Genomic DNA, 18,457 nt, shown 5'->3' on the forward strand with positions numbered 1-18,457 from the left:
GTTGTTTTGAATAAGTGACCTCTATCTGCGACATTTACATAGATTACTGTGCCTTTAAAAAAAAAAAAAAAAAAAAAAAAAAAAAAAATCATCACCACTCTCACCTCACATTAGATATTGATTTGCTTTCTACAGTTGTAGTGACATCATAAACCTCTGTTTAGTTTCAAAGTCTAAGTGAAACTAATAATAGCAACGGCCAGTGACATCAAATGCTTTACTGAGGTATTATTTCTGTAGTATGTCTCGGAGTTAGCCAAAGCGTCAACATTTCCTCAGATGGATAAGCAGGTATTGAAACAGGTCACATGCTCTTTTGCATTTACCTCAGTGATATCAACCTCATAAATATGCAAATAGCACAGTGTTTACAAATGTACACTGTGGCGTCTTGAAATTTGAGAGAAGCAGCGGGATTATTAGTTGCAACCAATACATTTCTCTAAGGTAGAAGTATAATATGCTGACTTTTTCCCCTCACAGAAACTGCTGGAAGAGATTGAGAAAAACAAAGAGAAAGTCGATGAGTGTCAGAAATATGCCAAAGCCTACATTGATACAATCAAGGTAAGAGAGAGTTATAAAGCATGTGTATGTAGAAGAAGACATATCTTGTGCTTACAAAGGTTTCTTTGAATACATGAAACATTATTGTGAAATATCATCACAGTTTCCTATTTGAGTATATTTAGGGCCCGAGCACTAACAGTGCGAGGACCCTATTGAAACTGTTAGGGTTATTTTTGTTTTCTTTTTTCTGCAAAGTAAGCGCCATTTTCGGGGCCACAACATGCTCAAAAACTCACCAAATTTGGCACGCATGTCAGGACTGGTGAAAAATTTCGTATTTTGTGGGTTTCGCGGATGGGCGTGGCAAAATGGCTCTCTAGCGCCACCTAGAAAATTGCAAAAAATTAGCCCCTCGTCAACGTTCAACCTAAAAGCACGAAATTTGGTGGGGACGTGTATCATGTCAAGACGCACAAAAAAGCCTCAAGAACCCATACCCTAAACTCGACAGGAAGTCGGCCATTTTGAATTTGGCGCCCATTTTGGGACGATTTACAGACTCCGTACTTTAACAAACTCCTCCTAGGGATTTAGTCGGATCGACTTCAAATTTCATGCCGACATTCACCCACAGTCATAGCGCCACCTGCTGGCAACAGGAAGTGACCTTTAACGAAGCAGCCCCCGCCGCATGTTTGACCGGCATGTACGAAATTTCTGTGGTACATCTACCATGTCCAGACGCACAGAAAAGTCTCTTGGAGCGATGCCTTAAACTCAACAGGAAGTCGGCCATTTCTAATTTTACCGCCATTTTTGGATGATTTACTCATTACGTACTTTAACAAACTCCTCCTAGGGATTTAGTCAGATCGACTTCAAATTTCTGCTGTGCCTTCTAAAGGCATTGACGATGTAAAGTTGTGCTATCTGCGCGTTTTCGTCGATGGGCGTGTCCGTGGCGTCGATGATTCGCCATGAAACAGGAAGTTGTAGTAACTTGGCTGTAAATGCCCAGATCTGCATGAAATTTTACACATTTGACAAGAGTCCCGCCCTGAACAAATCTACATGCCGACATTCACCCTAAGTCATAGAGCCACCTGCTGGCAACAGGAAGTGACCTTTAACGAAGCAGCGTAGCAAATGCACAGCAGCACTGGCTGAGCTGCAGAATATGCAACGCGGCCGCCTCACACCTTAACGCGCTACAGGTGCGAGGGCCCGTCCATCGCTGCTTGCAGCTTTAATTTAAAATGTAATTTATTCCTGTGATCAAAGCTGAAATTACAGCATCATTATTCTCATTAACATCCTTCAGAATTCATTCCATTATACAAAAATATGAAGCAACAACTGTTTTCAACACACAAAAGGAAGTGTAAATCAGCATATTAGAATGATTTCTGAAGGATCATGTGACACAATGATGCGGAAAATTCTAGATTTTTGTTGTTTGAATGCTACAATCTTCTTTTTTTCAGGATTATGAACTACAATTGGTTGCCTACAAAGCTCAGGTAGAACCTCTGACTTCTCCTTTGAAGAAAACCAAGATGGAGTCCGCCTCTGATAACATCATTCAAGAGGTTGGAAAACACTCATAGATCAGTTGAATCTAATTCATACCTTTGCATTATTTGAATACTCATGTGTGCTTAGATTACTATGGTGTTATAAATATGCAATCTTGTAAAATAGTACACTGATATCCTCTGAATGATCATAATGCTTTATCCGTTTCCTCATAGTATGTGACTCTGCGAACTCGCTATAGTGAACTGATGACTCTGACCAGTCAGTACATCAAGTTCATCACAGACTCGCAGCGGCGCTTGGAGGACGAGGAGGTGCGTGACACCAAGGGACCCTATTCACACCAGACTAACTCAAAACACTAATATTAACCAACTCATTCAAAAATCATCTAGATATACTTAATGTATGGGTGACTCATTTTGGAAACAAAAGCTGTATGTGACAAACAGAAGTAAGAATAAATTTGTCCTATCCAAATTATATATATAAAAAAACAAGCATTAAGAATCACATTACCTTTTTAAAGGACATTATCTATAGACATTTCTCTTACAAAAAGTTAAAAAAGTTTTTTTTTAAATGTAAAGCTCCAACAATTTCCAGAAGCATATTTTAACAGAGCAGAATATGTTATATTTGAACGTCAGACTGTGTCTGATACACACTAGGGAAAGCAAGTTGTATGAGGCTGACTTTTCCTATATGCTTTTCTCTTCTCTCACTACTGTGTGTCTTTCAAACCCTAACCTTTGGTTTCTTTGCTTTTCCTAACTGCTTGCCAGTGCTTTGTCTTGATGATTGCTTGAACTTTTTTGGGCTCTAAAGAGGTAAAACTTTTCACTACGCTCTAATAATTTCATACCCATATTCCAATATCCCACTTCATGAATATTCTGAACTTCCTTCCATCAAGCTTATATGATTTAGCCTTTCTCTTTAAATGTTATTGTACTTTTGTTCATTGTAGTTTTCTGATTCTCATAGCTACAGTAGTCAACATTTGAAGTGGATCCAAACCTTTCATCAAAGACAAGTTATACATGAATTTTGAATAATACCCGGTCTTGTCTCGGGACAACTTTGAACTTTTTTGATCCACTTCAAATTTTGACTGTATATTCTCTTTGCTATTGCTATCCTCGTAGAGTCAGTGTAAGTAAATGTACTAGAGAATCAGATTCCTACTGCCCTTTATACATTTTTTAAGTAATTTAAAATGTTTTTTCTTTTCTTACTAACCTCTGCTCTTTATCTGTAGATCTGAACCTGCTTGTCTTTCTGAATCATTGCTTTTAACATCTACAACTTACTTTCCATTGCTAATGGCAGAGTACTTGCTTGCACTATTGTTATTTAGTTGTTCTGTTCATCTCACCATTTGGTCTGGCCACCTAATCAAGATACCTTAATGATGATATATATTTAGAATTTTTTTTTTTTGTTAACACTCTTAAAGGGATAGTTCACTTTGAAATTAATTTTTGGTGTGTTTTAGCTTACCTCAAGGGCATCCAAGATGTAGGTGTCTTTGTTTCCACAGTATTTCCCATTTTGATTTTTTTAGGTCAAACCGTTCTGGTCTGTCAGTCATATAATGGAGGTCTATGGTCACCACCTCAAAGAGCATGCACAGAGAAGTCCAGATTAAACATGATTTAATGACTCGTAAATGTAAGTACACATTGATGGCCTAAGACACGAAACGAGCGGTTTGTGTGAGAAAACAAACAGTATTTATATAGTTTTTACCTCTTGTTATCTGGGGGCGCGGGCGCTTCGTTAAAAGAGGTAAAAACGATATAAATACTGTTCGTTTTCGCACACAAACCGCTCGTTTCGTGTCTTGGGCCATCAATGTGTACTTACATTTACGAGTCATTAAATCATGTTTAATTTGGACTTCTCTGTGCATGCTCTTTGAGGTGGTGACCATAGACCTCCATTATATGACTGACAGACAAGAACGTTTTGACCCACGGAAACAAAGACACCTACATCTTGGATGCCCTTGAGGTAAGCTATAACACACCAAAAAATAATTTCAAAGTATCCCTATAAAGCTGTATTAATTGTGTGCTCAGTTTTCATCAAGTCATCTAGTTTATAACAACAGCACATTGATTGCATAGTATAAGACTCTTTTTTTTTTTCTTGAAGCACTTTGTTTAACTGGAATGCAGTAAATAGTTCTTAGAGTGCTACCATAGCATGTCATGAGAGTGTAGTGTTTTAAAGCAATGTCTTGTGTCTCCATACATTAATTATATTATATTTGACTATTCATTTATTTTAACCCCATTTGTCATGTTTGCATCTAAACCTGTTTTTCCTTTGAACTAAACAAAAACCTTAACACTAAAAGAATTAGTTCACTGAAATAATGAAAGATTCTGTCATCATTTGCTCACCCTCATGTTATTGCAAAAGTCTTTCTTGCTTCCATGGGACAAAAAGGAGGCTTTTCGATAATGATATATATATTTTATTTATTATATTTAGCCATGCAAATTCAAAGAATGGGATTTGAAGCTTTGAAACTTCAAAAGAGACAAATCACGTTGACAGTCGTCCGTACAACTTATGTGCTGTTTTCCAAGTTTTCTGAAGATATACGTATAGTTTCAGAAGATTAGAATATAATGTCTCGTGGGCCACTTTTATGATACTTTCATGGTGCTTTTTCTTCATTTTGGAGCTTGACTTCTCAAGTATTCATTATGTTAAAGAGAGGTAGATAGATATTCTCAAAAAAAAAAAAATCACCTTTTGTTTTCCACCAAGGAAAGTAATACTATTATAATAATATAATAGAAAATCACACAAATTTGGAATGACAGAGCTAATAAATGATGACAGCATTTTCATTTTCTGGTAAACTAAATCTTTTAACACCCTGCCATGCTTGATCCTGATCATAATTTTCTTTACCATTTACTTCCACTAATACAGAAAGCTGCTGAGAAACTTAAAGCAGAAGAGAGGAAAAAAATGGCTGAGATGCAGGCAGAGTTAGAGAAACAGAAGCAGCTAGCTGAAGCTCATGCCAAGGCCATTGCCAAAGCGGAGAAAGAGGCACAGGAGCTCAAGCTCATGATGCAAGAGGAGGTTAGCAAACGAGAGATTGTCGCTGTGGATGCTGAAAGGCAAAAGCAGAACATCCAGCTGGAGCTGCATGAGCTCAAAAACCTCTCCGAACAACAGATCAAATCAAAAAGTCAGCAAGTGGAGGAGGCTCTGCAAAGCCGGTCCAAAATAGAGCAAGAGATCCACATCATAAGACTTCAGTTGGAAACTACAGTAAAGCAGAAGTCCACCGCGGAGGACGAGGTGAGGCAGCTTAGAGACAAGGCTGCAGAGGCGGAGAGACTTCGCAAAGTTGCCCAGGAGGAGGCTGAGAAACTTCGGAAGCAGGTTAATGAGGAGACCCAGAAGAAGCGGATGGCAGAGGAGGAGTTAAAGCTTAAGTCTGAAGCAGAGAAAGAGGCTGCCAGGCAGAAGCAGAAAGCCCTGGACGACCTTGAGAAGTTCAAGATGCAGGCTGAGGAGGCAGAGAGACACATGAAGCAGGCTGAGATGGAGAAAGAACGACAAATCAAGGTCGCTCAAGAGGCAGCTCAGAAAAGTGCCACTGCTGAGCTGCAGAGTAAGCGCATGTCCTTTGTCGAGAAGACGTCCAAACTTGAGGAGTCACTCCGAGAAAAGCACGGGACCGTCATTCAACTGCAGGAGGAGGCGGAACGCCTCAAAAGGCTACAGGAAGAGGCGGACAAGGGAAGGGAGGAGGCTGAGAGCGAGCTTGAAAAATGGAGGCAAAAAGCCAATGAGGCCCTTCGTCTAAGGCTCCAGGCAGAGGAAGAGGCCCACAAAAAGAGTCTTGCACAGGAAGAGGCCGAAAAACAGAAAGATGACGCTGAGCGCGAGGCCAAAAAACGGGCCAAAGCTGAAGAGTCTGCCCTGAAACAGAAAGACATGGCTGAGCAAGAACTTGAGCGGCAGAGGAAGATGGCCGAAAGCACAGCACAACAGAAGCTTTCGGCAGAGCACGAGCTGATCCGCCTGAAGGCCGATTTTGATCATGCCGAGCAACAGAGATCTCTGCTTGATGATGAACTGTACCGTCTCAAGAATGAGGTCAGTGCTGCGGAGCAGCAGCGGAAGCAACTTGAAGACGAGCTTTCCAAAGTCAGAAGTGAAATGGACATCCTTTTGCAGATGAAATCTAAGGCTGAAAAGGACAGCATGTCTACCACTGAAAAGAGTAAACAACTCTTGGAAGCTGAAGCTGCTAAACTGAGGGATCTTGCAGATGAAGCAGCCAAGCTCCGTGCCATTGCTGAAGAGGCAAAGAGGCAGAGGCAAGTGGCTGAGGAGGAAGCTGCGAGGCAGAGAGCAGAAGCAGAGAGAATTCTCAAAGAAAAACTCACTGCCATTAATGAGGCCACTCGCTTGAAGACTGAGGCAGAGATCGCTCTTAAAGAAAAGGAGGCTGAAAATGAACGCTTGAGAAGGAATGCTGAGGTCGAGGCTTACCAGAGAAAGGCTCTTGAAGATCAGGCAAGCCAGCACAAGCAAGACATCGAGCAGAAGATCGACCAGCTCAAGAAATCCTCTGAAATGGAATTGGAAAGACAAAAATCAATCGTAGATGACACTCTTAAACAGAAAAGAATAGTTGAAGAGGAGATCCGCATCTTGAAACTTAATTTTGAGAAGGCTTCATCTGGCAAGCTTGATTTGGAGCTTGAATTGAATAAGCTGAAGAACATTGCTGAGGAAACGCACCAAAGCAAACTACGAGCTGAGGAGGAAGCCGAGAAGCTACGTAAGCTCGCCCTTGAAGAAGAAAACAGAAGAAGGGAGGCCGAAGAAAAACTGAAAAAGATTACTGCCGCAGAACAGGAGGCAGGCCGGCAGCGCCAAGTTGCCCAAGAAGAAGTGGAGCGTCTCAAAAAGAAAGCGGATGAGGCCAGGAAGCAGAGAGAAGACGCTGATAAAGAAGCCGAGAGGCAAATACGTGCTGCCAACGAGGCTGCTGAGAAAGCAATTACAGCTGAACAGCAAGTTCAAAGCGTTCTTGTTCAACAGAAAGAGGACAGCATGGTGCATAAAAGGCTCAAGGAGGAGTTTGAGAAAGCTAAAAAGCTTGCCCAAGAAGCAGAAAAGGCCAAACAAAAGGCAGAGAAAGAGGCTGCCCTCCTCCGCCATCAAGCCGAAGATGCCGAACGTCAGCGTCAGGCTGCCGAGGTCGAGGCAAACAATCAGGCCAAAGCCCAAGAAGAGGCTGAGAGGCTCAGAAAAGAGGCAGAGCTTGAGGCAGAAAAGCGAGCCCAGGCCGAGGCAGCAGCGCTGAAACAAAAACAGCTAGCTGATGAAGAGATGGCTAGGCACAAGAAACATGCAGAGCAGACTCTTAAGCAGAAGTCTCAGGTCGAGCAAGAGCTCACTAAAGTGAAACTGCGGTTGGATGAGACCGACAAACAAAAGACTCTCCTGGACGATGAGCTTCATCGCCTGAAGGACGAGGTTGGTGACGCTGTTAAGCAGAAAGCCCAGGTAGAGGAGGAACTGTTCAAAGTCAAGATTCAAATGGAAGAGCTAATCAAACTTAAGCTCAGAATCGAAGAGGAGAATCAGCGTCTCATCCAGAAGGACAAAGATAACACTCAAACGTTCTTGGCTGAGGAGGCCGAGAACATGAAAAAGCTTGCTGAGGAGGCTGCCAGGCTCAGCATCGAGGCCCAGGAGGCTGCTCGCATGAGACATATTGCAGAGACTGACCTTGCAGAGCAAAGAGCACTTGCTGAGAAGATGCTCAAAGAAAAGATGCAAGCCATCCAGGAGGCGTCTAAACTTAGAGCAGAGGCAGAAATGCTACAGAGACAGAAAGACCTTGCTCAAGAGCAAGCCCAGAAGCTGCTTGAAGACAAGCAAATGATGCAGCAACGGCTTGAGGAGGAAACCGAGGGCTTCCAAAAATCATTGGAGGCCGAACGCAGGAGACAGTTGGAGATAACAGCTGAGGCAGAGAAACTTAGACTTCAGGTTTCACAGCTCAGTGATGCACAGACTAGAGCTGAGAAGGAAGCCAAGAAATTCAAGAAGCAGGCAGATGAGATTAGTGCCCGACTTCACGAGACCGAGCTTTCCACCAAAGAGAAATTGACTGTTGTTGAAAAATTGGAAATACAGAGATTGAGCAGTAACAAAGAAGCAGATGACTTGCGCAAAGCCATTGCTGATCTTGAGAATGAGAAGGCAAAATTGAAAAAAGAGGCTGAAGAGTTACAGAAAAAGTCCAAAGAGGTATTGTGTAAAAGATGGCATAAATTGCAGCTTATGTCATTGTTAACCCTCTTTCTAAAAACTAACATTGCAAATATGTTCCTTTATTTAATTATAATCCATATTGCTTTTTTTTCATTAATCTTAAAATTGACATTTACATCATTGAAACTTATTTGTCCAAAATGTTTTTTTAGCATTGTTTTAACATTGTTTCTTCTTTTACAGATGGCGAATGCTCAGCAAGAACAAATTAAACAAGAGAAGACTATTCTTCAGCAGACATTTATGTCAGAAAAGGAGATGCTTTTGAAGAAGGAAAAACAAATTGAGGATGAAAAGAAGAGGTTAGAGAGCCAATTTGAAGAAGAGGTCAAAAAGTCAAAAGCCCTGAAAGATGAACAGGAACGTCAAAGAAAACAACTGGAGGACGAAAAGATGAAACTTAAGGCCACCATGGATTCTGCTCTGATGAAACAGAAAGCAGCTGAAAAGGAGATGCTCAACAAGCAGAAAGAGATGCAAGACCTTGAGAGGAAAAGGCTTGAACAGGAAAGAATGCTTGCTGAGGAAAACCAGCAACTGCGCGAGAAACTTCAGCAGCTTGAGGTTGCTCAGAAAATCACCCAGGAAATTCACATCCAGACCGAATACAAAAAAGTCCTCAATGGTCAAAGGATTTCTGATGAAGCTGACGGCCCAAATGGTTTCTCTGCATTATCTTTCGATGGCATTCGTGAGAAAGTACCTGCAAGCAGACTTTTTGACGTAGGACTTTTAAGCAAAATGGATTACGAAAAGCTCCAGAATGGTGACACCACAAGCCAAGAACTTAGCAAGACAGAAAAACTTAAAACAGTTCTTAAGGGCAAGAACTCCATTGGTGGCCTGCTTGTTCATCCGAATCAAAAAATGCCCATCTATCAAGCCATCAAGGAGAAGAAAATTGCTCCTGGGACTGGGCTTGTCCTGCTGGAGGCACAGGCCGCTTCTGGATACATAATTGACCCAATTAAAAACAAGAAACTCTCTGTCAATGAGGCAGTTAAAGAGGGTCTAATTGGACCTGAACTTCATAACAAGATGCTGTCTGCAGAGAGAGCTGTCACTGGTTACAAGGATCCATACACAGAGGCAAAGATCTCCCTCTTTGAAGCTATGAAGAAGGGTCTCATTGGGGAGGATCATGCCATCAGATTGCTTGAGGCCCAGATAGCAACAGGTGGCATTATTGATCCAGTCAACAGTCATCGTGTGCCAACTGAAATGGCCTATAAGCAGGGTCAATTTGATGCAGCCACCAATAAAATTCTACAAAATCCAACAGATGATGTCAAGGGATTCTATGATCCAAACACCCAAGAAAATCTGACCTACCACCAGCTAATAGAAAGATGTGTCACTGATCCAGAAACAGGACTGCTTCTTTTGCCCATCTCTGAGGAGGCTGCTCTAAATGCCAGAATATTCACAGACGAAGAAACAAGGGATGTCTTTGACAAGACAACTGTGTCTGTGCCATTTGGAAGGTTTAAAGGAAAGACTGTGACCATCTGGGAAATTATAAACTCAGAGTACTTCACCGAGGATCAGAAAAAAGATCTTATCCGTCAATACAAAACTGGGAAAATTACAGTTGAAAAGATCATCAAAATTGTTCTAACTGTGGCCGAGGAAAAAGAGAAAAAGAATGAGCTTGCCTTCGAAGGCCTGAGAGCACCTGTACCTGCTACAAAACTTCTTGAATCCAAAGTTATTGACAAAGACCTCTATAACAAATTGCAGAAAGGACAACTGCTGGTAAAAGATGTGTCTGAGATGGAACATGTGCGCAGTGCTTTGAAAGGCACTAACTGCATTGCAGGAGTAATTATTGACTCAACCAAACAAACGATGTCCTTGTATGATGCCATGAAACGAGACATGATGAGACCTGGGCCTGCTCTTAATCTCTTGGAAGCACAAGCTGCTACAGGATATGTCGTAGATCCTATTAAAAACCAAAAGCTCACAGTAGATGAGGCTGTAAAAGCAGGTGTTGTCGGTCCAGAGCTTCATGAAAAACTACTGTCCGCAGAGAGAGCTGTCACAGGCTTCAAAGATCCTTACACTGGAAAAACTATTTCTCTGTTTGAGGCTATGAAGAAGGATCTGATCATGAAGGACCAGGGATTCCGGCTGCTTGACGCACAACTGGCTACTGGAGGCATCGTTGATCCTGTTCAAAGTCACCGTATTCCGCATGACATTGCCTGCATGAAGGGCAGTTTTGATGATGCAACCCACAAGATTTTGACCAGCCCAACTGATGACGTTAAAGGATATTTTGACCCAAACACTCAGGAATATGTCACTTATCTGCAGCTTTATAAAAGATGTGTCACTGACAAAAAGACTGGCCTTCAGCTTCTTCCTTTGTCTGAGCAAGCCATCAATGCCAAGGAGGAGTTTAAGTATACTGATGACCAGACCAAAGACTCAATGACTCAGGCAACTGTTGAAATTCAGAGTGGACATTTGAAAGGGAGAAAAGTTACCATATGGGAGCTCATTAACTCGGATTATCTCACTGAGGAGCAAAGACTTGACTTAATAAGGCAATACAGATCTGGGAAAATGACAATTGAGAAAATTACAAAGATTATAATTGAAATTGTCACTGAGAAAGATGCCAAGAAACAAGAAGAGGGCTGCTTTAAGGGACTTAGGGCGCCAGTTCCTGCCAAGTCATTATTTGACTCCAAAATCATTGACAAGTCAACCTACGATTTGCTGGAACAAGGTAAAAAGACTCCTAAAGAGGTAAGCAAAAACACTTCAGTCAACAAGTATCTCCAAGGCTCTGAGAGCATTGCTGGAGTTTACCTTGAGCCTACAAAAGAGAAAGTCAGCATCTACCAAGCAATGAGAAAGAAATTCCTCAGACAAAACACAGGTATCGCTTTGCTTGAAGCTCAAGCTGCTACAGGATTCATTGTGGATCCATCAAGAAATGAATGTCTTACTGTGGATGATGCGGTTAAAGCAGGCCTTGTTGGTCCGGAGCTTCATGAGAAACTTCTCTCTGCTGAAAAAGCTGTCACTGGATATAAAGACCCATTCACTGGCAATAAAATCTCCCTGTATCAAGCCATGGAGAAAGATCTTATCCTCAAAGAACATGCCATGCCACTCTTGGAGGCACAGTTGGCTGCAGGTGGAGTAATCGATCCAGTGAACAGTCATCGTATTCCCGTCGAAATTGCTATTCACCGTGGCTATGTTACCAAACAGCTGGCCAGCAGCATTGCTGAAAGCAAGTACTTCTCTGACCCTGCATCTGATGAGAACATATCATACAAACAGTTAAAAGACAAGTGTATGACAGATCCTGACACGGGTTTAAATCTACTAAAGCTCTCCAAACCACAGGCCCCAACAGTTGTGGAGAAGACATACCTTTACAGTGAAGAACAAACTCAGAGTGATCTAACCACTACCCACGTCGATCTACCCATTGAAGGTCAGGGCTCTATGTCTCTCTGGGATGTCATGAATTCAAATCTACTACCTGAGGAGCAAAGATCTCAGCTTCTGGATGAATATCGTTCTGGCAGCATAACAAAGGAACGGATGATAATCATTATAATTGAGATTCTGGAGCAGAGAGAAATTATTAAAGGGGGGAACATCCAGACAGGCGGCACAAGAAGACGTCAAATTACTATTGAAGATCTCTACAATGCCCGCATCATTGACCTTGAGACCTTCAACCTGTTGAAGAAAGAGAAAAAGACTATGCGTGATGTCATGGAGATGCAAAGTGTTAAGCAGTACTTGTATGGAACTGGCAGTGTTTCTGGTGTGGTGACTGATTCCAATTCCAAAATCAGCATTTATCAAGCAATGAAGAGAGAGATGATGAAGCCAGACATTGCAATTGGTCTCTTGGAGGCTCAAGCAGCCACTGGATTCATCATTGATCCTGTCAGGAATGAAATGCTCACTGTAGATGAAGCAGTGCGCAAAGGTGTAGTGGGCCCAGAAATTCATGATAAGCTCTTGTCTGCAGAGAGAGCAGTGACTGGTTACAAGGACCCATATAGTGGAAAGATCGTCTCCCTCTTCCAAGCAATGAAAAAGGACCTTGTGTCCGAGGACTATGCCCTAAGGCTACTCGAAGCTCAAACAGCAACAGGCGGTATTATTGATCCAGAGTATAACTTCCACCTGCCAACAGAGATTGCCACACAGCGTGGATATATTAACAAAGAGACTTATGAAAAGCTGTCCGATGAGGTCAAAGGATGCGTTGATCCATTAACTGATGAAAAGCTGTCATATGCTCAGCTTTTGAAAAGATGCAAGGTTGACAAAGATGGGCTATATCTGTTGTCTCTAGCAGACAGAAGGCTGCTCTTCAAAGGTCTCAGAAAAGAAATAACAATAGAGGAGTTATATCGCTCAAAAATCATTGATGAACAAACAGTCAGCGAACTTAATGAAGGGCTACTAACGGTGGATGAGGTGAGCAATAGATTGCGGAAATATCTTCAGGGCTCAAGCTGTATTGCTGGCGTGCATGTGGAGTCTACTAAAGACCGTCTATCTATCTACCAAGCCATGAAAAAGAACATGATCAGGCCAGGTACTGCTTTTGAACTGCTGGAAGCACAAGCAGCCACAGGTTATATAATTGACCCTATCAAGAACCTCAAGTTAACAGTAAATGAATCAATTAAGATGGGAATTGTCGGCCCTGAGTTCAAAGACAAGCTCCTGTCTGCTGAGAGGGCTGTGACTGGCTATAGAGATCCTTACACAGGCAAAATGATCTCACTGTTCCAGGCAATGAAAAAGGGCCTGATTTTGAGAGACCACGGAATTCGTCTTCTTGAAGCCCAGATTGCTACTGGAGGAATCATTGACCCAGAGCAGAGTCACCGCTTGCCAGTCGAAGTTGCCTACAACCGAGGGTTTTTCGATGAGGAAATGAACGAGATCCTCAGTGACCCGTCGGATGACACCAAGGGCTTCTTTGACCCGAACACAGAAGAGAATCTGACCTACCTGCAGCTGATGGAAAGATGTATTGTAGACCCAGACACAGGTCTTGTGCTCTTGCTTCTTAAAGAAAAGAAACGCGAGAAACAGTCTTCTACCAAATCCTCCGTTCGCAAGCGCAGAGTTGTCATTGTGGATCCCGATTCAGGCAAAGAGATGTCGGTGTATGAAGCCTACCGCAAAAAGCTAATTGACCACGACACTTACCTTGAACTTTCAGAGCAAGAGTGTGAATGGGAAGAAATCACAATGACATCATCAGAAGGGGTTGAAAAGTCTATACTCATTGACCGAAGATCAGGTCGACAGTATGACATTGAGGACTCTATCGCAAGAGGCCTCATTGACCAGAGTACCATCGACCAGTACCGCTCCGGCACCCTCTCTATCACAGAATTTGCTGATATGTTATCTGGAAACATGAGTGGTTTTCGTTCCCGATCCTCTTCCTTTGGGTCCACCTCCTCTTATCCGATGAGCCCCGTACCTACCATCAAAACTCCTGCAACCGTATGGAACGATCCATCTGAGGAGACAGGTCCTGTGGCTGGAATACTTGATACAGATAGCCTAGAAAAAGTTTCAGTCACTGAAGCCATGCACAGGAACTTAGTGGATTCTATAACTGGCCAGAGACTGTTGGAGGCACAAGCTTGTACTGGTGGCATAATAGACCCATCCACAGGAGATAAATTCCCAGTTGCTGAAGCCACAGAGAAGGGTCTTATAGATAAGATAATGGTCGACAGACTCAACTTAGCCCAGAAAGCTTTCCATGGATTCGACGATCCTCGCACCAAAGTCAAAATGTCTGCTGCTCAGGCTCTCAAGAAAGGCTGGCTTTATTATGAGGCAGGACAGCGTTTCCTGGAGGTGCAGTATCTTACCGGCGGCCTTATTGAGCCAGAGGCTGAGGCACGGATCTCCTTAGAGGAGGCGATCAGGAAAGGTTCCATTGATGGTCGTACAGCCCAAAAGCTCCGAGATGTGAGTGGTTACTCAAAATATCTTACATGTCCCAAAACCAAACTGAAGATCTCCTACAAAGATGCCATGGACAGAAGCATGGTTGAAGAGGGATCTGGCCTTAGGCTTCTGGAAGCTTCATCAACATCCAGTAAAGGCCTCTACAGTCCCTACAATGTCAGTGGTGCTGCATCTGCCTCTGGATCTCGGACTGGGTCCAGAACAGGCTCTAGGACAGGTTCAAGAAGAGGCAGCATTGATGCTACTGGCTCTGGATTCAGCTTGAACTTCTCATCGTCATCATTTACTTCCTCCAGTTACAACCGCAGATTTTAAAGCTGGACCCCCAAGTGGTCCTGCAGCTTTCATATCAATGCTGACTCTATACACTACAGTTACATAATACACAGAAATTAATTAGACAAAAAAAAAAAAGAATGACTTTTTTCCGCTTTGCATGTGTTTGGTAAAGGAAAATGCATTCCAAAAACTACCAGTATCATTTTTTTTTCTGGCAATGGTTAAGTTTCCATTTTATATAGTTTGGATGCTTACAAACTATTAATTACCTGGTTAGCTTTATTCATAGTTCAAGTTATTTTTCAGTTTACACAGATATTTTATGTATTTTGAAAGTGGTATTTTTTATTTTCTTATTTTATACTTAAATACAGCCTCTAAATTCGGGAGATGTTAACATACTACAAGTTACTTTCAGCATTTTGGAGATTTTTTAAAAAAAAATCCAACTCTGACTAGACTGTATTTAATATTGCTTATATTGAGTCTATTTCTACTTATTATTTTCGAAAATTCTTTCAATGCTTCGGTTTATGGATAATGTACCAGAAAATATACCAAGTTTTACAAAAAAGAAATTAGATTAACAAAGAGTGTGGTTATTTTTACATATTTGTATAGATTTAAAATATATATATTAGAGCAAATAAAAGTTGCAGCTTGTTTCATGGAATGTAAAAACAAAACACTATACCTATGCATGGACACTTAAGGATGAGCAATCAACTTGTGCAACATGTCTCCTAAAACTGGAGCTTTCTGTTATGAAAGTCTATTTTTCATTTACTGGATCCAGTCCCTCTCCAAAGTCCCTTGCAAAAGAACTCATTACTCCTGATTGACAGTCAATGAGTCCTCAAGGCCCAGATTCATGTCAGTCCTCCACTGATGTTATCCAATGAAGATTTCAGATGTCTCAGGTGTCTGATCCATTCCTCACTTATAACATCTGGACAGATCTGGATTAAATGTATTGTAAGTTGAACTGAATTTACATTTATTGTAGCCGTCTCAAAGCCTTTCTTACTCTGTTCTGTCACTCTGCTTTTTTTTAAACAGACAGATGATGTTTCTGCTATCTTGAACAGCTGCTTTAATGTGTCTTTCCTGAGGATTTATTGACAGCATTCAGCCATATAATAGTTGTGCTTGTGCATTTATAGTTTGTGTTTTGTCATGTTTTTCCTCCCACAGAGATCATCAGTTGATAGATATGGACTTGATGATACCACACATTTGGTTTTGGATCACAAAATAAATGATGATCATCAGCAGCCCACATCCTTAGACATCCAGGTAGTTTATTATACGTTCACATTCACTACATCTCTATGAGGGTTGTTTTTGCATTGTACCAAGTGTATTTTAGTTTCCCTTCATTCACCTATTTTGTTGCGTTTTTTTGTCATTTTGTTGCTTCATAGTATATTTTTAATGTTTTTAGATCCTTACTGAGGGTTTCCTTCTTCCATTGCATCCGCCATTTGCATGAAGACACTAGAGGCTAGGGCAACCTTGAAGTTCTCCTTGGATATCACTGGGAGCTGGACTTTGGAGTTTACACAAAATAATTCAAAACAACAAAACAGTTGGATCCATTAATGTGGACTTTTTATGTAGTCCCACATTGTTTCTAGCCCCAAAATAGATACACTACACATACTCTTGTGTTGCACTTCTCCAGAAGATTACACATTTTCATAAAACAGATAAATTGCATGATTGACTGAATGTATTTTGGCTCATTTCTTTTTTTACATTTCCTTTGACAAACATTGTGTTAGTCACTTGTTGCCTCCCATGTATTTCTTTGCTTGTTTTTATATCATTATACTGTCGTGACTTTTGAAAGTACTTTTCTTTATATTTCTTTCTTTCCTTTTTTTGTGATGTTGTATATGTAAAATATGTTTGCATGTTTCACTAACTTGCTATAAAGTGTTCTGAAAAGATGAAGAATAGAATTTTTTGAATTATTACCAATATATGGAAGATTATATATGAGTAAAAGATGTATGAAATACTAACTGGTGGATGAACTATTTCCTTAAGAGATACTGGTAATAATAAAATGAGTTTTTAAAAATAACACAATACTTAAGTGTAAATAAATATATATTTGGAAACATCACTTCCCGTCTTGTAGAGTTTGTGTTTTCATTTATTGTCATAATTCACCATGACATTCCAGCAAATAACTGGTAAATAAGCGATCTATAAGTAAGTAGTCATGTATCAAAATACTGTGTCCTCTGGTGGTAGTGAAGTTGAATGACAGGCTCCGATGGCATTATGTTGAATCTGTAGGCTGAAAGACAGAACCCAGAGGGGGACACATTTATGGATGGACAGCCTTTCTGCCATTATGCTACCGAAAGCCTCTCTGCTCTCCCTGCATTAGCTGTGCCCGTGCCGTGCCTTTCTCCACATGATGACAGCTCTACGGTATGTTTTCAGATCAACAGAGAGGTAGAATAACACTCGTGAAGTACATGAAATAAATATGTGCATGTAATAAGCGTGTGTTTGGTGTCCATCTGTTTCAGGAATCAGCTGCACCGAAGGGCAGACAATATGGGTAAACTAAACACAATGTTCATTTCCAATTTTATATAATAAACCCCATATATTTTTCAAATAAATTCCACAAATGTACAGCATTATGACTGTAGGTCATCATGTCTATATTACAGTATTTTATGTTATGTATTAAAAAAAGCAAAATATATATACTGTATATATATATATATATATATATATATATATATATATATACCAGCCCGTTCTCATCCCAAGGCGTCATATGCTGACGCTTTTGCCAATGCATAGACATCCAACGCACATGGCACCCTTTAGCGTCAATATGAAACGCAGATATAATATATGGGGCAGAAGGTGCCTCCTAGTGGTCTAACCCTACACCAGACCTATATTGAATATAAAGGGTGCCATCTGGGCTCTGGTTTGGTATCAACATGGCTTATGCTGTGACAGCTCTTCCTGCTGAAATTATCAAACTTTTATAAATCAGCAAATAAAGTGTCCGATAGAAGTAGGCAAAAGGGGCTGCAATATGCGTTCGAAGGCATACAGGTGAAACGCAAGAAACAACAAGGCATCCAAATAGAGGCAAAACATAACGTTACTGGTCACAGTCAAAAAATGAACCACCGCATTTCTTACTAATCGAGACGGAGGCTGGGACTAACAAATTATCAGGGAGCAACACTGTTCATGCAAAACTGGGTAGGTCCAGTGTTGGGTAAGTTACTCTAAAAAAGTAATTAATTAGTTACTAATTACCTCTTCAACAATGTAATTAGATTACTGTACTAATTACTCTCTCTAAAAAGTATTTAATTACTTTTAATTACTAATTACTTTCAAAATCCCATATCAATCTCAACTAGCTGAATAATACAATGATAGACATGAATCTGTTTGAATTCTTTCAAATAAACACTATAAAATTGCACGAATTATCCTTAAACTGACCACGGAGGAGAAGGTTACATTATAAAAACATACTTTTTAGCATCAGACAATACATTTTGATGTTAAACCCACTATTGTTTTATGTCTGATCTCATGACATTTCACACTTTTTTCATACATATTTTACAATAATTCATACGAATTTGTACGAGTGCGGTCGTAAGATTTAGACATCTATACACATTATATACCTCAATTACATCAGAAGTAACTGTAATTAAATTACAGATAAATGAAGAGTAATCCCTTACTTTACATTTTCAAGGGAAAAGTAATTAAATTACAGTAACTAATTACTTAGTAATTAGTTACACCCAACACT

At 40.7% G+C, this 18,457-nt stretch overlaps 2 protein-coding genes across 7 annotated transcripts in view; both read left to right on the top strand.

Annotated features, from left to right (window-relative positions):
- plecb (plectin b) overlaps positions 1 to 15,871 on the top strand; it is a 197,295-nt gene extending 181,424 nt beyond the window's left edge. For all 6 annotated transcript variants that reach the window (XM_089117431.1, XM_039651260.2, XM_089117429.1 and 3 more), the window contains 6 exons: positions 484 to 567; positions 1,995 to 2,099; positions 2,262 to 2,360; positions 4,999 to 8,352; positions 8,560 to 15,615; positions 15,835 to 15,871. In XM_089117431.1, coding sequence (XP_088973557.1) covers positions 484 to 567; positions 1,995 to 2,099; positions 2,262 to 2,360; positions 4,999 to 8,352; positions 8,560 to 14,676 — 9,759 coding nt within the window. In that variant the 3' untranslated portion in view covers positions 14,677 to 15,615; positions 15,835 to 15,871. The remainder of the gene's footprint in view (positions 1 to 483; positions 568 to 1,994; positions 2,100 to 2,261; positions 2,361 to 4,998; positions 8,353 to 8,559; positions 15,616 to 15,834) is intronic.
- A 985-nt stretch (positions 15,872 to 16,856) lies between these two features.
- macf1b (microtubule actin crosslinking factor 1b) overlaps positions 16,857 to 18,457 on the top strand; it is a 62,702-nt gene continuing 61,101 nt past the window's right edge. The window contains exons 1-2 of the mRNA XM_089117433.1: positions 16,857 to 17,085; positions 17,187 to 17,218. Coding sequence (XP_088973559.1) covers positions 16,981 to 17,085; positions 17,187 to 17,218 — 137 coding nt within the window. The 5' untranslated portion in view covers positions 16,857 to 16,980. The remainder of the gene's footprint in view (positions 17,086 to 17,186; positions 17,219 to 18,457) is intronic.

Source organism: Pimephales promelas, chromosome 12 (genome assembly GCF_988280905.1).
Source record: "Pimephales promelas chromosome 12, fPimPro1.hap1.1, whole genome shotgun sequence".
NCBI lineage: Eukaryota > Metazoa > Chordata > Actinopteri > Cypriniformes > Leuciscidae > Pimephales > Pimephales promelas.